Source organism: Ranitomeya variabilis, chromosome 4 (genome assembly GCF_051348905.1).
Source record: "Ranitomeya variabilis isolate aRanVar5 chromosome 4, aRanVar5.hap1, whole genome shotgun sequence".
Classification (NCBI taxonomy): Eukaryota; Metazoa; Chordata; class Amphibia; order Anura; family Dendrobatidae; genus Ranitomeya; species Ranitomeya variabilis.
In genome coordinates, this window is record NC_135235.1 from 294,520,436 (window position 1) to 294,534,840 (window position 14,405).

Genomic DNA, 14,405 nt, shown 5'->3' on the forward strand with positions numbered 1-14,405 from the left:
ACCGCGGTCCGTTAATTCTGGCATTAACCCTGTGTGAGCGCTCAGCGCTGACTGCAGGGCAGTAAAGCAGCCGCAATTTCGCTGCCAGAGTATGGCCGTCGCTACTTGGTCGTGGCAATGGTTGTGGGCGTTTTGCCACGACCAATCAGCGACTTGGATTTCCATGACAGACAGAGGCCGCGACCATTGAATATCCGTGACAGACAGACAGGAGGACAGACGGAAGTGACCCTTAGACAATTATATAGTAGATTTCTTTGAACACACTTTAATTACCACTTGTAGCCAATTTACCGCACTATGTGGCTAAATTTCTTGCTAAATGTGAAGGAAATTCTGTAGGTCATGTAAAATCACACGCTCAAAACCAAAGTTTTTCAAAACCCCCAAAACTAAGCCTAATAATGTCTAACGTGACCAATAAAGGAACATTGTGTTCCAGCACCATGCTACAAATATTCCTTCTGACTAGAGGGCACACTTGGCCAGGGTCGGCGTCAGCACCCAGCGCACCTGGGCAAGTGCTGGTGCCCTGAGCAGGCAGGGGGCCCACTCGCTGTTGGGGACACCGATGTGCTATGGGGGCCTGGTGCCTGTGCCAGTGCCGGCGCCTTATAGATGTCACTCATGTAATGTAAGAAGTAAGTGAAATTTTTGGCATTGTACTATATCTATATTTATCTGCCGTATCTGTGCATCATGAATTGTGGTATGTGATAAAGAGGCCAACTGAGACTCTTTCGCCCGGGGCCCACGAAAACTGGAGCCGGTCCTGCCCTTGGCCATCTACAATAGCATGGCATTTAACCTGATTCTCTTAGGCATCATGTCAAATATTACTCAGAGACCACTGTGATCTCCACTAAAAAGGAAAACACCAACCTCACAACATAATCGTTGTATAGGACTTATCAGCAATATATTATATGCAAATTGCCTCTTCTGAGAAAAAGAGGACTTAAACGCTATAGCGCCACCTGTTGGAAGTAGCGATCCTACAAGTCACAATCAACCCTTTAACGAGTCGTGCAATATGACTTAGGATAAATACAGCAATATATTAAACAGTTTATCAGCAGTGGCAAGTCTTCTAGGCGAGGAGCACATCGCTTACAAGCTCTTTCATACAGAGATTGTAAGTGCTGCTCAGAAGCTGGTTGTATTGTTGGATCTGCCCGACTTCAGTGTCTGTCAGCAGATGCACATCTGAATTTACTTGCAGTATTGGATAGCACTGTTCGGCCACCAGCTCAATCATGCTGGAGGTCAAGCTGTTAATGGGTCAGGAGCTCACTGCTCCCTGGAAAGCAAGAAGTCGTGAGGCTGGTTAGCGGTCTGCTCCTAAAGACAAACTATGACAATGACCCTTTAAACTGAACATTCATTGGGCATACACCTATCTATCCCAAATTTCCATTCTCCCCCATACACATGAGCGCTTGGCCGACTGTTCATGTGCTTTCCATGAAGGCCCCCATACAAGTAAGAAGGTCGGCTGGTGCCACCACCATTGACCGGTTTGGACGACTGTTATCTAATGCGTATGGAGACTTTTAGGCCAAACAGATGTTATCCAGCAGATCAAACATAAACATAAACATAACCCCCCAGCAGTATTCCCTGGATTGTTCTTATTAAATTTCACGTGCATCTGCAATTTATCTATGGACTGTTCACACATGCATTTATCGCAGCAAGACCCTATGAGCAGCCCATCGACTAAACACAGGCTGCCGTACCTGTCCGTGCTTTCTGCTAACAGCAGGGGGATACAAAATATACTACAGGCCTGTATGACTATTTTCACAGTATTCGGAACTAAATGGAAAGATATTCTATTAATGCCTATAAATATACAGCGTATATATGTATATTATTTATTACATTGGTGAAGACTATAGTTCATTATTATGTGGCAGTATTATGCCATTTCTACAATGCACTCAGATGTAGGACAATTTACACAGGACAATTTACACAGTGCATACAGTATATATATATATATATATATATATATATATATATATATATATATACAGTATGTGCAGCAAATAGGATAAATAGGATACATCTGTTGCACGCCGGGTAATTGTTTCCGATAATCTTCCATGTAGTCTATAAATAATCATCAGCGGTATATCACATAAACCCATAGTAATACGCAGAATATATCAATATATGGATATACTTATATATACATATATAGGCAGAATCCATGATTCTTACCTGCTTCCATGACTTCACACTGCTGTCCGAATACATGGGAAAAGGTGACAGGCCCAGTAGCATCCATGGCTCTCAATGTCATGTGTGTCTAAGTCCAAGGAGACGACCGCAGTGTGTTTAGCAGCGTATTAACCCCTATCCCTGTCAATTCTGCACAACACTACAGCCCCAGTATGTAAGACGGAGCCTTCCCGAGATCCAGAAAGCTCCCTTGTTTCTGCAGCTACATCCTCAGATGCAATTAAAGCAGAGAGACAGGGAGAGAGATGGGGACAGAGCCTGGCAGCTGCAGACGGTGGTGGAAAGCGATTTCAGTTATTAACTCCCAAATGCAATATCTGCTTTTATTTTGGGCATGTTAGTAAGCTCGGACGTCCTCCCAGCTAATTTCTGATTGAAGGCTACTTAAAATTCCAGCAAGATATTTAGGATCCCCGGATCGCGCTGCTTTCTGGTCGCCTTTCCCTGAAATACTGATTGCTTGTATGTTGCTTCCAAGCTCAGCAGTATATATAGGATGAAAAAAATGAATGCATTCTTCATAAAGACAAAAATAATATTATTATACAATAAGAGATCATTAGATACTAAACAAGCATTGCAGCTAAGCGTTCCATCACCTAATTTATTTGCTATCCTGTCCTGAAATCTTAGAAGAGCCATCACTTACCATTTATTTTACCTGGTGTAAATACCGCTGTTCTCCTGAATCTGGCCTATAAATATTTATTCTATATTAATCTAGTCTTGTTGTGAGGATCCTGATCGATTAGCTATAAAAACTAGAATTCCAGGTGAAGAAAACTGGCAGCAGATACTAGTCTGGACGAGTAATGATTCAAAATGTGAAATATTTGGCTGTTGCAGAAGGCAATTGTTTGCCGATGTGAAGGAGACTGGTACATGTGACAACACAGCTTTGTTTCTTAATTATGCCAGATGTAAATTCAGTAGGCCCAGAATCATACACTGTTGTCTGAAGTATTAACTCTTCTTGTAGGTTGAATTGAGATTTGTAAATGGACAAATGATTGTTATTTACCTCTTATATCAGCTCCTACAGTTTATTGTACTGTTATCTTTGCAAAACCGGGATGCAATGTCACTGAACAATGATGTTTGCTGTTATGTTGATTACACATTGTACCAAAACATTGAAGGATAAACTATAAATAATCAAACATGCGAGTTAACCTCATCATCACCCTTTCCCCTTGACCTGTGAATGATGGTTTGAAGGACAGTTGTTAGCTATATAAGGAGACTTTGCCTTTGTTCCAAGTAAGTCTATAGGATTCCAGCTTAGCTGACCATGACCCCAGCTGGAAGAACACAGATCTGCTTCATTGACCATCACTGAACCCCCAGAGACTTCTTGAAGAATCCAGATTGGGACAATCAGGTCACCTGGCTACATGCATCACTGCTCTTGGTTAGTTTCCTAAGCTTGTCACTACCTCCTCTTTTTGGGGGCCTGCCAAAAGCAGGGTGCCAGAGGTGGGGTTAGTCAGCCCTGGAAGAAGCTCTCATCGCGGCAATTCAGTAGGAGGGTGAGACTCTGTAATTTGCACCATCTTGGGTATTTTGCTGGGCCTGTTCTATATGCTTTTTTGTTGGTGATTCAATAAAAAAGGTATAAGTTGACACAATCTTTGCATTGTGGATCTGTGTGTGCCATACTAAGCAAGGAGCACAGAAAGATGAGATGAGAAGTGTCTGAGGAGTTGAAAATTAAAATTGTTGAACAATATTAACAATCTCAAGGTTGCAAGTACATCTCTCAAGAGATCTTGATGTTCGTTTGTTCACAGTGCGCAACATAAGAAGTTTACAACCCATGACACTGAAGCTAATCTCCCTGGATGTGGATGGCAGGGAAAAACTGAAGTAAAGTTGCAATGCAGGATAGTCCAATTGGTGAATAAGCAGCCCCAATCAAGTTCCAAAGAAATTGGAGCTGTCCTGCTGGCTCAGGGTGCATCAGTGTCAGCACAAACTCTCCGTTGACATTTAAATAAAATAAATGCTATGGCAGAAGACCCAGGAGGAACCCACTGGTGATACACAGACATAAAAAGATAGACTGCAGATTGCCAAATTGTACGTGAATAAGCCAAAATCCTTCTGGGAAAGCATCTTGAGGACAGATGAGACCAAGATAGAGCTTTTTGGTAAAGCACATCATTTTACAAAAAACATAATGAGGTCTACAATGAAAAAAACATAGTACTTACAGTCAAGTATGGTGAAGGTTCAAAGATGTTTTTGCGTTATTTTGCTGCTTCTGACACTGGGCGCTTTGACTGTGTGCAAGGCATCATGAAATCTGAAGATTACCAAAGGATTTTGGGTCATAAGGTAGTGTCCAGTGTCAGAAAGCTGGGTTTTGTCCTAGGTCATGGGTCTTCAAGCAGGACAAAGATGCCAAACATACTTCAAGAAGCACCAAGAAATGGATGGAAAGAAAGCACTGGAGAGTAGGGTTGAGCGACTTTCATTTTTTTAAGATCGAGTAGGGTTTTGGGAAACCCGATTTTGTCCAGAGTCGAGTCGAGTGCAGTCGGCCGATTATCGCTAAAAGTCGGGGATCGACCGAAACACGAAACCCAATGCAAGTCAATGGGGAAGCATAGTCGGCAGTGAGTGGAGGCCAGGAAAACACCTACAGTGCCCATTTTAATGCCAAAAACATCCATTCTTGTTTCTGAAGCTTGCCAATCTTAATTAACTGTATAATAATAGTTGGGCATAGGGAATTGGGGGAAAGTTGTGGGGGGAGTAGGGCTGGCTCAAGTTTTTCGTGGGCCCAGGAAATGCGGACTACGTCACGGCGGTGTTGCAGGGAAAGGTAAGTATTTAAACGTTGCAAGTGCTGTGATCCTGAGCAAGCAGGGGGGGGCCCACTCGTTCGCATTGGCACTGGCACAGGGCCCCTCAAAGTACGGCGGTGTGTTTGCATGGCGGGGGCGCCTCCCACCAGCAGCGACACTTTTGCGTACTCTGAGGGGCCCGGTGCCAGTGACGTCGCCAACGAGTATGCCCCCCCACCTGATGAAGGAACCTGCACTTTCATCTGCACCTTCCTCTTTGTCCCTGTGTAAGGTGGTATAACATGCGGGAAGGGGAACCTTACTTTCAGCAGGGTCAGATTCTGGCTGTGTAGAGTACAAGGGGAATGTAGTGGTCTAGGTCAATGTACCAGCAGACTCATTTAGCAGTGGCTGGGCAATGGGCAGGATGAGGAGGAAACAGATATAGGGCCAAAGAATAAAGTAGGCTAAATGCAGTTCAAAATTGGTAACAGGACTAAACAGGCGGCATTGCTTTGTTCAGTGGAGTAGCAAACCCAAGAGCAGCAGACACTGTTTCAAGGGCCTAACCACACTAGTAGGCCAAATGCAGTTTAATATCTGATAGTATAGGGCGAAAGCCAGAATGTGGAAGCTCAGCTTTGTTCAGTTGAGGACAACACCAGGGAGGGGCAGACACCTTTAGTAGGCCGGAAAAGCCTATTGCATTTTTTAAAATGGTAATTTGGAGCAGAAGGTTGAAGCTCAGCTTTATTTAGTTGAGGACAACACCAGGCAGGGGCACACAGACAGACACCTTTAGTAGGCCGGAAAAGCCTATTGCATTTTTTAAAATGGTAATTTGGAGCAGAAGGTTGAAGCTCAGCTTTATTTAGTTGAGGACAACACCAGGCAGGGGCACACAGACAGACACCTTTAGTAGGCCGGAAAAGCCTATTGCATTTTTTAAAATGGTAATTTGGAGCAGAAGGTTGAAGCTCAGCTTTATTTAGTTGAGGGCAACACCAGGGAGGGGCAGAAGCCGTTAGTAGGCCCTAACCACCATTTTGTTTTTTAAAAACCACTTAATGAGAGCCGGAAGGTTGAAGCTCAGCTTTATTCAGTTGAGGACAACACCAGGCAGGGGCACACAGACAGACACCTTTAGTAGGCCGGAAAAGCCTATTGCATTTTTTAAAATGGTAATTTGGAGCAGAAGGTTGAAGCTCAGCTTTATTTAGTTGAGGACAACACCAGGCAGGGGCACACAGACAGACACCTTTAGTAGGCCGGAAAAGCCTATTGCATTTTTTAAAATGGTAATTTGGAGCAGAAGGTTGAAGCTCAGCTTTATTTAGTTGAGGGCAACACCAGGGAGGGGCAGAAGCCGTTAGTAGGCCCTAACCACCATTTTGTTTTTTAAAAACCACTTAATGAGAGCCGGAAGGTTGAAGCTCAGCTTTATTCAGTTGAGGACAACACCAGGCAGGGGCACACAGACAGACACCTTTAGTAGGCCGGAAAAGCCTATTGCATTTTTTAAAATGGTAATTTGGAGCAGAAGGTTGAAGCTCAGCTTTATTTAGTTGAGGGCAACACCAGGGAGGGGCAGAAGCCGTTAGTAGGCCCTAACCACCATTTTGTTTTTTAAAAACCACTTAATGAGAGCCGGAAGGTTGAAGCTCAGCTTTATTCAGTTGAGGACAACACCAGGCAGGGGCACACAGACAGACACCTTTAGTAGGCCGGAAAAGCCTATTGCATTTTTTAAAATGGTAATTTGGAGCAGAAGGTTGAAGCTCAGCTTTATTTAGTTGAGGACAACACCAGGCAGGGGCACACAGACAGACACCTTTAGTAGGCCGGAAAAGCCTATTGCATTTTTTAAAATGGTAATTTGGAGCAGAAGGTTGAAGCTCAGCTTTATTTAGTTGAGGGCAACACCAGGGAGGGGCAGAAGCCGTTAGTAGGCCCTAACCAAAGTTGAAGGCCAAATGCAGTTTAATTTCTGATACTATAGGCCGAAAGCCAGAAGGTGGAAGCTCCGATTTAGACAGTGGAGGACAATTTGAATTAGGGACTGCAGACAGACTTAGTAGGCTGTCCCCTGTGGACCATGCATCCAACACATTAACCCATTGCGCCGTAATGGACACGTAATCTTCCGTGGCCATGCCTACAGGTCCATGCGTCTGTTGTCAGGTGCACCTTTGTACTCACAGATTGCCAGAGTGCATGGACAATGCGGTCTTCTACATGCTGGTGGAGGGTTGGGATGGCTTTTCTCGCAAAAGAAGTGTCGACTGGTTAGCTTGTAGCGTGGTACAGCGTAGTCCATCATGGCCTTATTAATAGTAAATAAAATATATAACTAGGCTCTATGAACTTTTAAATAGGTTCCAGGGGTACACGGGCAGCATTGGTGTGGTCAGTGGAGGAGTATTGCAAGTAGGGGCTGCAGACAGGCTATCAAAGGCCTAAAATACCAAACAGTAGGCACTCATGGCAGTTTTACATCGGTTACATGGATACACAGGCAGGCACTCCAGGCAGCATTGTGGTCAGTGGAGGAGTATTGCAAGTAGGGGCCGCAGACAGGCTATCAAAGGCCTAAAATAACAAACAGTAGGCAGTCATGGCAGTTTTACATCGGTTACATGGATACACAGGCAGGCAATCCAGGCAGCATTGTGGTCAGTGGAGGAGTATTGCAAGTAGGGGCCGCAGACAGGCTATCAAAGGCCTAAAATAACAAACAGTAGGCAGTCATGGCAGTTTTACATCGGTTACATGGATACACAGGCAGGCACTCCAGGCAGCATTGTGGTCAGTGGAGGAGTATTGCAAGTAGGGGCCGCAGACAGGCTATCAAAGGCCTAAAATAACAAACAATAGGCTCATTGCAGTTTTACAGCGGTTACATGGATAGACGGGCAGGCAGCTTGGTGGTGAGTGGAGGAGTATTTAAAGTAGGGACCGCAGACAGGCTTCAAAGGCCTAACATAAGAAAATGGGCTGGCTGTAGGCACTTTATAATTGGTTCCAGGGGTACACGGGCAGCAGTGGTCTGGCCAGTGGAGGACTAGTGGAAGGAGGGACCGCAGACAGGCTTCAAAGGCCTAACATAAAAAAATGGGCTGGCTGTAGGCACTTTATAATTGGTTCCAGGGGTACACGGGCAGCAGTGGTCTGGCCAGTGGAGGACTAGTGGAAGGAGGGACCGCAGACAGGCTTCAAAGGCCTAACATAAAAAAATGGGCTGGCTGTAGGCACTTTATAATTGGTTCCAGGGGTACACGGGCAGCAGTGGTCTGGCCAGTGGAGGACTAGTGGAAGGAGGGACCGCAGACAGGCTTCAAAGGCCTAACATAAAAAAATGGGCTGGCTGTAGGCACTTTATAATTGGTTCCAGGGGTACACGGGCAGCAGTGGTCTGGCCAGTGGAGGACTAGTGGAAGGAGGGACCGCAGACAGGCTTCAAAGGCCTAACATAAAAAAATGGGCTGGCTGTAGGCACTTTATAATTGGTTCCAGGGGTACACGGGCAGCAGTGGTCTGGTCAGTGGAGGACTAGTGGAAGGAGGGACCGCAGACAGGCTTCAAAGGCCTAAAATAACAAACAATAGGCTCATGGCAGTTTTACAGCGGTTACATGGATACACGGGCAGCTTGGTGGTGAGTGGAGGAGTAGTGCAAGGAGTGTCTGTCCCAGTACTCCCAAAATATAAATAGATGTTAATGTCTCGCAAAACAACCAAAACAAAAAAAAAGGTGGCATACTTAGGTACAGGGGTGGGCTCATCTGCTGAGTTTCTGACATAGTAATTTGGCAGTAACTATTTAATGGTGCCAATATAGGACACAGACACAGACTACTTTAAGTTGCATCATAGATGTCTACAAATGTGTATTGTCAGTGCCAGACATTGAATGATGTCAGCGAATAGACTAAAGATTGGTGGAGCTGTGCGACATAATTTTGCATGTGGTAGAGCACATTTTGAGCTGGGGTAGGGGGGAACTCTCTAGAGGCCGGCGGGACCGCCCCAGGGCCCCTCATGTTACAACGGTGTGTCTGACGTTGGGTGCGCACCACCACCGCCAGAGACACTACATTGTACTATGAGGGACCCAGTAGCAATGCCGTCAACCAAAAGCGAGCACACCCACCTCTTCAGACAAACAGCAGTCTCACGGGTGCTTGCGCCAAGTCGCGATACCACGGCCCCGTGTGGGGAGTTTGGCCATTTAGGGAGGTGTAAACATGTCGTATGCTGTACAATCAGCTGCAGCAAATTAGACATTAGAAAAGTAATTCACAGGCAAGAGCCTTTCATAGGAAAGCTAGGTGTCGGCCGGGCAAGGTGGGGCAAAAGATTTCGAAATCCAGTTGTGGTTCATTTTAATGAATGTTAGATCGTCAACATTTTGGGTAGCCAGACGAGTCCTTTTTTCGGTTAATATTGAACCTGCAGCACTGAATACTCTTTCTGATAGGACACTTGCTGCCGGGCAAGCAAGCTCCTGCAATGCATATTCTGCCAATTCTGGCCAGGTGTCTAATTTGGAGGCCCAGTAATCAAATGGGAATGACGGTTGAGGGAGAACATCGATAAGGGATGAAAAATAGTTAGTAACCATACTGGACAAATGTTGTCTCCTGTCACTTTCAATTGATGCAGCAGTACCTGTCCTGTCTGCGGTCATAGCAAAATCACTCCCCAACCTGGTCAGAAAACCCCTCTGTCCAACGCCACTTCTGATGTGTGCACCCCTAACACTCCTAGTCTGCTGCCCCCTGGAGCTCGTGTGAGAACGATCACGTGCGCTGTGTGCTGGGAATGCCTGAAGCAAACGGTCAACAAGAGTTGATTGTTTGGTTGCTAATATTAGTTCCAAGTTCTCATGTGGCATAATATTTTGCAATTTGCCTTTATAGCGTGGATCAAGGAGGCAGGCCAACCAGTAATCGTCATCGTTCATCATTTTCGTAATGCGTGTGTCCCTTTTTAGGATACGTAAGGCATAATCCGCCATGTGGGCCAAAGTTCCAGTTGTCAAATCTCCGGTTGTGATTGGTTGAGGGGCAGTTGCAGGCAAATCTACGTCACTTGTGTCCCTCAAAAAACCAGAACCCGGCCGTGACACGCAACCAATTTCCTGTGCCCCCGGGAAAGGTTCGGCATTAAAAATATACTCATCCCCATCATCCTCCTCGTCCTCCACCTCCTCTTCGCCCGCTACCTCGTCCTGTACACTGCCCTGACCAGACAATGGCTGAATGTCATCAAGGCTTTCCTCTTCCTCTGGTGCAGACGCCTGCTCCTTTATGTGCGTCAAACTTTGCATCAGCAGACGCATTAGGGGGATGCTCATGCTTATTACGGCGTTGTCTGCACTAACCAGCCGTGTGCATTCCTCAAAACACTGAAGGACTTGACACATGTCTTGTATCTTCGACCACTGCACACCTGACAACTCCATGTCTGCCATCCTACTGCCTGCCCGTGTATCCTCCCACAAATAAATAACAGCACGCCTCTGTTCGCACAGTCTCTGAAGCATGTGCAGTGTTGAGTTCCACCTTGTTGCAACGTCTATGATTAGGCGATGCTGGGGAAGGTTCAAAGACCGCTGATAGGTCTGCATACGGCTGGCGTGTACAGGCGAACGTCGGATATGTGAGCAAAGTGCACGCACTTTGAGGAGCAGGTCGGAGAACCCAGGATAAGTTTTCAATAAGCACTGCACCACCAGGTTTAAGGTGTGAGCCAGGCAAGGAATGTGTTTCAGTTGGGAAAGGGAGATGGCAGCCATGAAATTCCTTCCGTTATCACTCACTACTTTGCCTGCCTCAAGATCTACTGTGCCCAGCCACGACTGCGTTTCTTGTTGCAAGAACTCGGACAGAACTTCCGCGGTGTGTCTGTTGTCGCCCAAGCACTTCATAGCCAATACAGCCTGCTGACGCTTGGCAGTAGCTGGCCCATAATGGGACAACTGGTGTGCAACAGTGTCATCTGCCGATGGAGTGGTTGGCAGACTGCGTTCTGTGGAAGAGCTGTAGCTTCTGCAGGAGGACGAGGAGGAGGAGGAGGAGGGGGTGCGAACGCCTACAGCCAACTGTTTCCTAGACCGTGGGCTAGGCACAACTGTCCCTAAATTGATGTCGCCTGTGGACCCTGCATCCACCACATTCACCCAGTGTGCCGTGATGGACACATAACGTCCCTGGCCATGCCTACTGGTCCATGCATCTGTAGTCAGGTGCACCTTTGTACTCACAGATTGCCTGAGTGCATGGACGATGCGCTGTTTAACATGCTGGTGCAGGGCTGGGATGGCTTTTCTGGAAAAAAAGTGTCGACTGGGTAGCTCGTATCGTGGTTCAGCGTACTCCATCAGGGCTTTGAAAGCTTCGCTTTCAACTAACCGGTAGGGCATCATCTCTAACGAGATTAGTCTAGCTATGTGGGCGTTAAAACCCTGTGTACGCGGATGCGAGGATAAGTACTTCCTTTTTCTAACCAGAGTCTCATGTAGGGTTAGCTGGACTGGAGAGCTGGAGATCGTGGAACTTTCGGGTGTGCCGGTGTACATGGCAGACTGAGAGACGGTTGGAGACGGTATTGTTTCCGCCGGTGCCCTAGATGCAATATTTCCTCCTACAAAACTGGTGGTTCCCTGACCCTGACTGCTTTTGGCTGGCAAAGAAACCTGCACAGATACTGCCGGTGGTGCAGAAAATGGTGGCCTTACAGTGACGGAAGGGATGTTGCGTTGCTGACTAGCTTCATTGGCCGAGGGTGCTACAACCTTGAGGGACGTTTGGTAGTTAGTCCAGGCTTGAAAATGCATGGTGGTTAAGTGTCTATGCATGCAACTAGTATTTAGACTTTTCAGATTCTGACCTCTGCTTAAGCTAGTTGAACATTTTTGACAAATGACTTTGCGCTGATCTGTTGGATGTTGTTTAAAAAAATGCCAGACTGCACTCTTCCTAGACTCGGATCCCTTTTCAGGGATTGCAGACTGAGCTTTAACCGGATGGCAACGCTGTGCTCCAACAGGTTTTGGCTTTGACACGCGTTTTGGGCCAGATACGGGCCCGGCAGATGGAACCTGTTGCGATGTTGATGCCTGCTGCGGCCCCTCCTCCACCTCCGCTTCTGAACTACTGCCGCCTGCACCCTGTTCCCCCAATGGCTGCCAATCGGGGTCAATAACTGGGTCATCTATTACCTCCTCTTCGAGCTCGTGTGCAACTTCGTCTGTGTCACTGTGTCGGTCGGTGGTATAGCGTTCGTGGCGGGGCAACATAGTCTCATCAGGGTCTGATTGTGGATCTGTACCCTGAGAGGGCAATGTGGTGGTCTGAGTCAAAGGAGCAGCATAGTACTCTGGCTGTGGCTGTGCATCAGTGCACTCCATGTCAGAATATACTTGTAATGGGCATGGCCTGTTAAATGTTTCACTTTCTAAGCCAGGGACGGTATGTGTAAAGAGCTCCATGGAGTGACCCGTTGTGTCGCCTGCTGCATCCTTCTCTCTTGTTGTAGTTTTTGCTGAGGAGGACAAGGAAGCGACTTGTCCCTGACCGTGAACATCCACAAGCGACACGCTGCTTTTACATTTACCAGTTTCGTAAGAGGAGGCAAAAGAGCTAGAGGCTGAGTCTGCAATGTAAGCCAAAACTTGCTGTTGCTGCTCCGCCTTTAAAAGCGGTTTTCCTACTCCCAGAAAAGAGAGCGTTCGAGGCCTTGTGTAGCCTGACGACGAAACTGGCTCCACAGCTCCAGACTTAGGTGGAATATTTTTATCCCCACGACCACCTGATGCTCCACTACCACTACCATCATTACCAGCTGACAATGAACGCCCACGACGACCTCTTGCACCAGACTTCCTCATTGTTTTAAAATCTTAACCAAAGTAACTTTATTTGTTGCTGTCAAACAACTTACACGGTGAGCTATAACTTCAGTATGATTTCAATATCCCTTAACAGGTTGGTGAGACCACAAGGAAAATCAGGCACAATGTTACACACTCTGTTTTCTGTGGCACAAAATCACAGAGATGACACACACGCAGGACTGTCACTCAAGCACTAATGTCAATATTAATCTCCCACCTAATTTATTTTTTTTTTTTTCTCAGGGAGACTTTAGAAACCAAATAATATAAAAAAAAAAAAAAAAAAATAGCCTTTCTATGGCCCACTGAATGAGAGAGAGAGGTGGCACACCCAGGAGTCAAGACTGGCACACAAGCTGGAAGGGCAATATTACTCTCCCACTGTTTTTTTATGTATTTTTTTTTTTTTAAGGGAGACTTTAGAAATAGTGTTGAGCGATACCGTCCGATACTTGAAAGTATCGGTATCGGAAAGTATCGGCCGATACCGGCAAAGTATCGGATCCAATCCGATACCGATACCCGATACCAATACAAGTCAATGGGACTCAGGTATCGGACGGTATTCCTGATGGTTCCCAGGGTCTGAAGGAGAGGAAACTCTCCTTCAGGCCCTGGGAACCATATTAATGTGTAAAAGAAAGAATTAAAATAAAAAATATCGCTATACTCACCTGTCCGACGCAGCCGGGACCTCAGCGAGGGAACCGGCAGCGTTGTTTGTTTAAAATTCGCGCTTTTACTTGGTTACGTGAGGTCCCGGCTTGTGATTGGTCAGGGCGGCCATGTTGCCGGGACGCGGACCAATCACAGCAAGCCGTGACGAAATTACGTCACGGCTTGCTGTGATTGGTCCGCGTCCCGGCAACATGGCCGCCATTAACCAATCACAAGCCGTGACGTCACGGGAGGCTGGACATGCGCGTATTTTGAAAAGCGCGCGTGTCCAGCCTCCAGTGACGTCCCGGCTTGTGATTGGTTAATGGCGGCCATGTTGCCGGGACATCACTGGAGGCTGGACACGCGCGCTTTTCAAAATACGCGCATGTCCAGCCTCCCGTGACGTCACGGCTTGTGATTGGTTAATGGCGGCCATGTTGCCGGGACGTCACTGGAGGCTGGACACGCGCGCTTTTCAAAATACGCGCATGTCCAGCCTCCCGTGACGTCACGGCTTGTGATTGGTTAATGGCGGCCATGTTGCCGGGACGCGGACCAATCACAGCAAGCCGTGACGTAATTTCGTCACGGCTTGCTGTGATTGGTCCGCGTCCCGGCAACATGGCCGCCCTGACCAATCACAAGCCGTGACGTCACGGGAGGCTGGACACGCGCGCTTTTCAAAATACGCGCATGTCCAGCCTCCCGTGACGTCCCGGCTTGTGATTGGTTAATGGCGGCCATGTTGCCGGGACGTCACTGGAGGCTGGACACGCGCGCTTTTCAAAATACGCGCATGTCCAGCCTCCCGTG

At 47.0% G+C, this 14,405-nt stretch overlaps 1 protein-coding gene across 6 annotated transcripts in view; it reads right to left on the reverse strand.

Annotated features, from left to right (window-relative positions):
- The window catches only part of KAZN (kazrin, periplakin interacting protein), a 695,856-nt gene extending 693,145 nt beyond the window's left edge, over positions 1–2,711 (reverse strand). For 5 of the 6 annotated variants that reach the window (XM_077250253.1, XM_077250254.1, XM_077250259.1 and 2 more), the window contains exon 1: positions 2,227–2,701. In XM_077250253.1, coding sequence (XP_077106368.1) covers positions 2,227–2,308 — 82 coding nt within the window. In that variant the 5' untranslated portion in view covers positions 2,309–2,701. Of the gene's footprint in view, positions 1–2,226 lie in introns of all 6 variants that reach the window. The other variant, XM_077250257.1, reaches the window with a different exon arrangement.
- Positions 2,712–14,405: the final 11,694 nt, after the last annotated feature.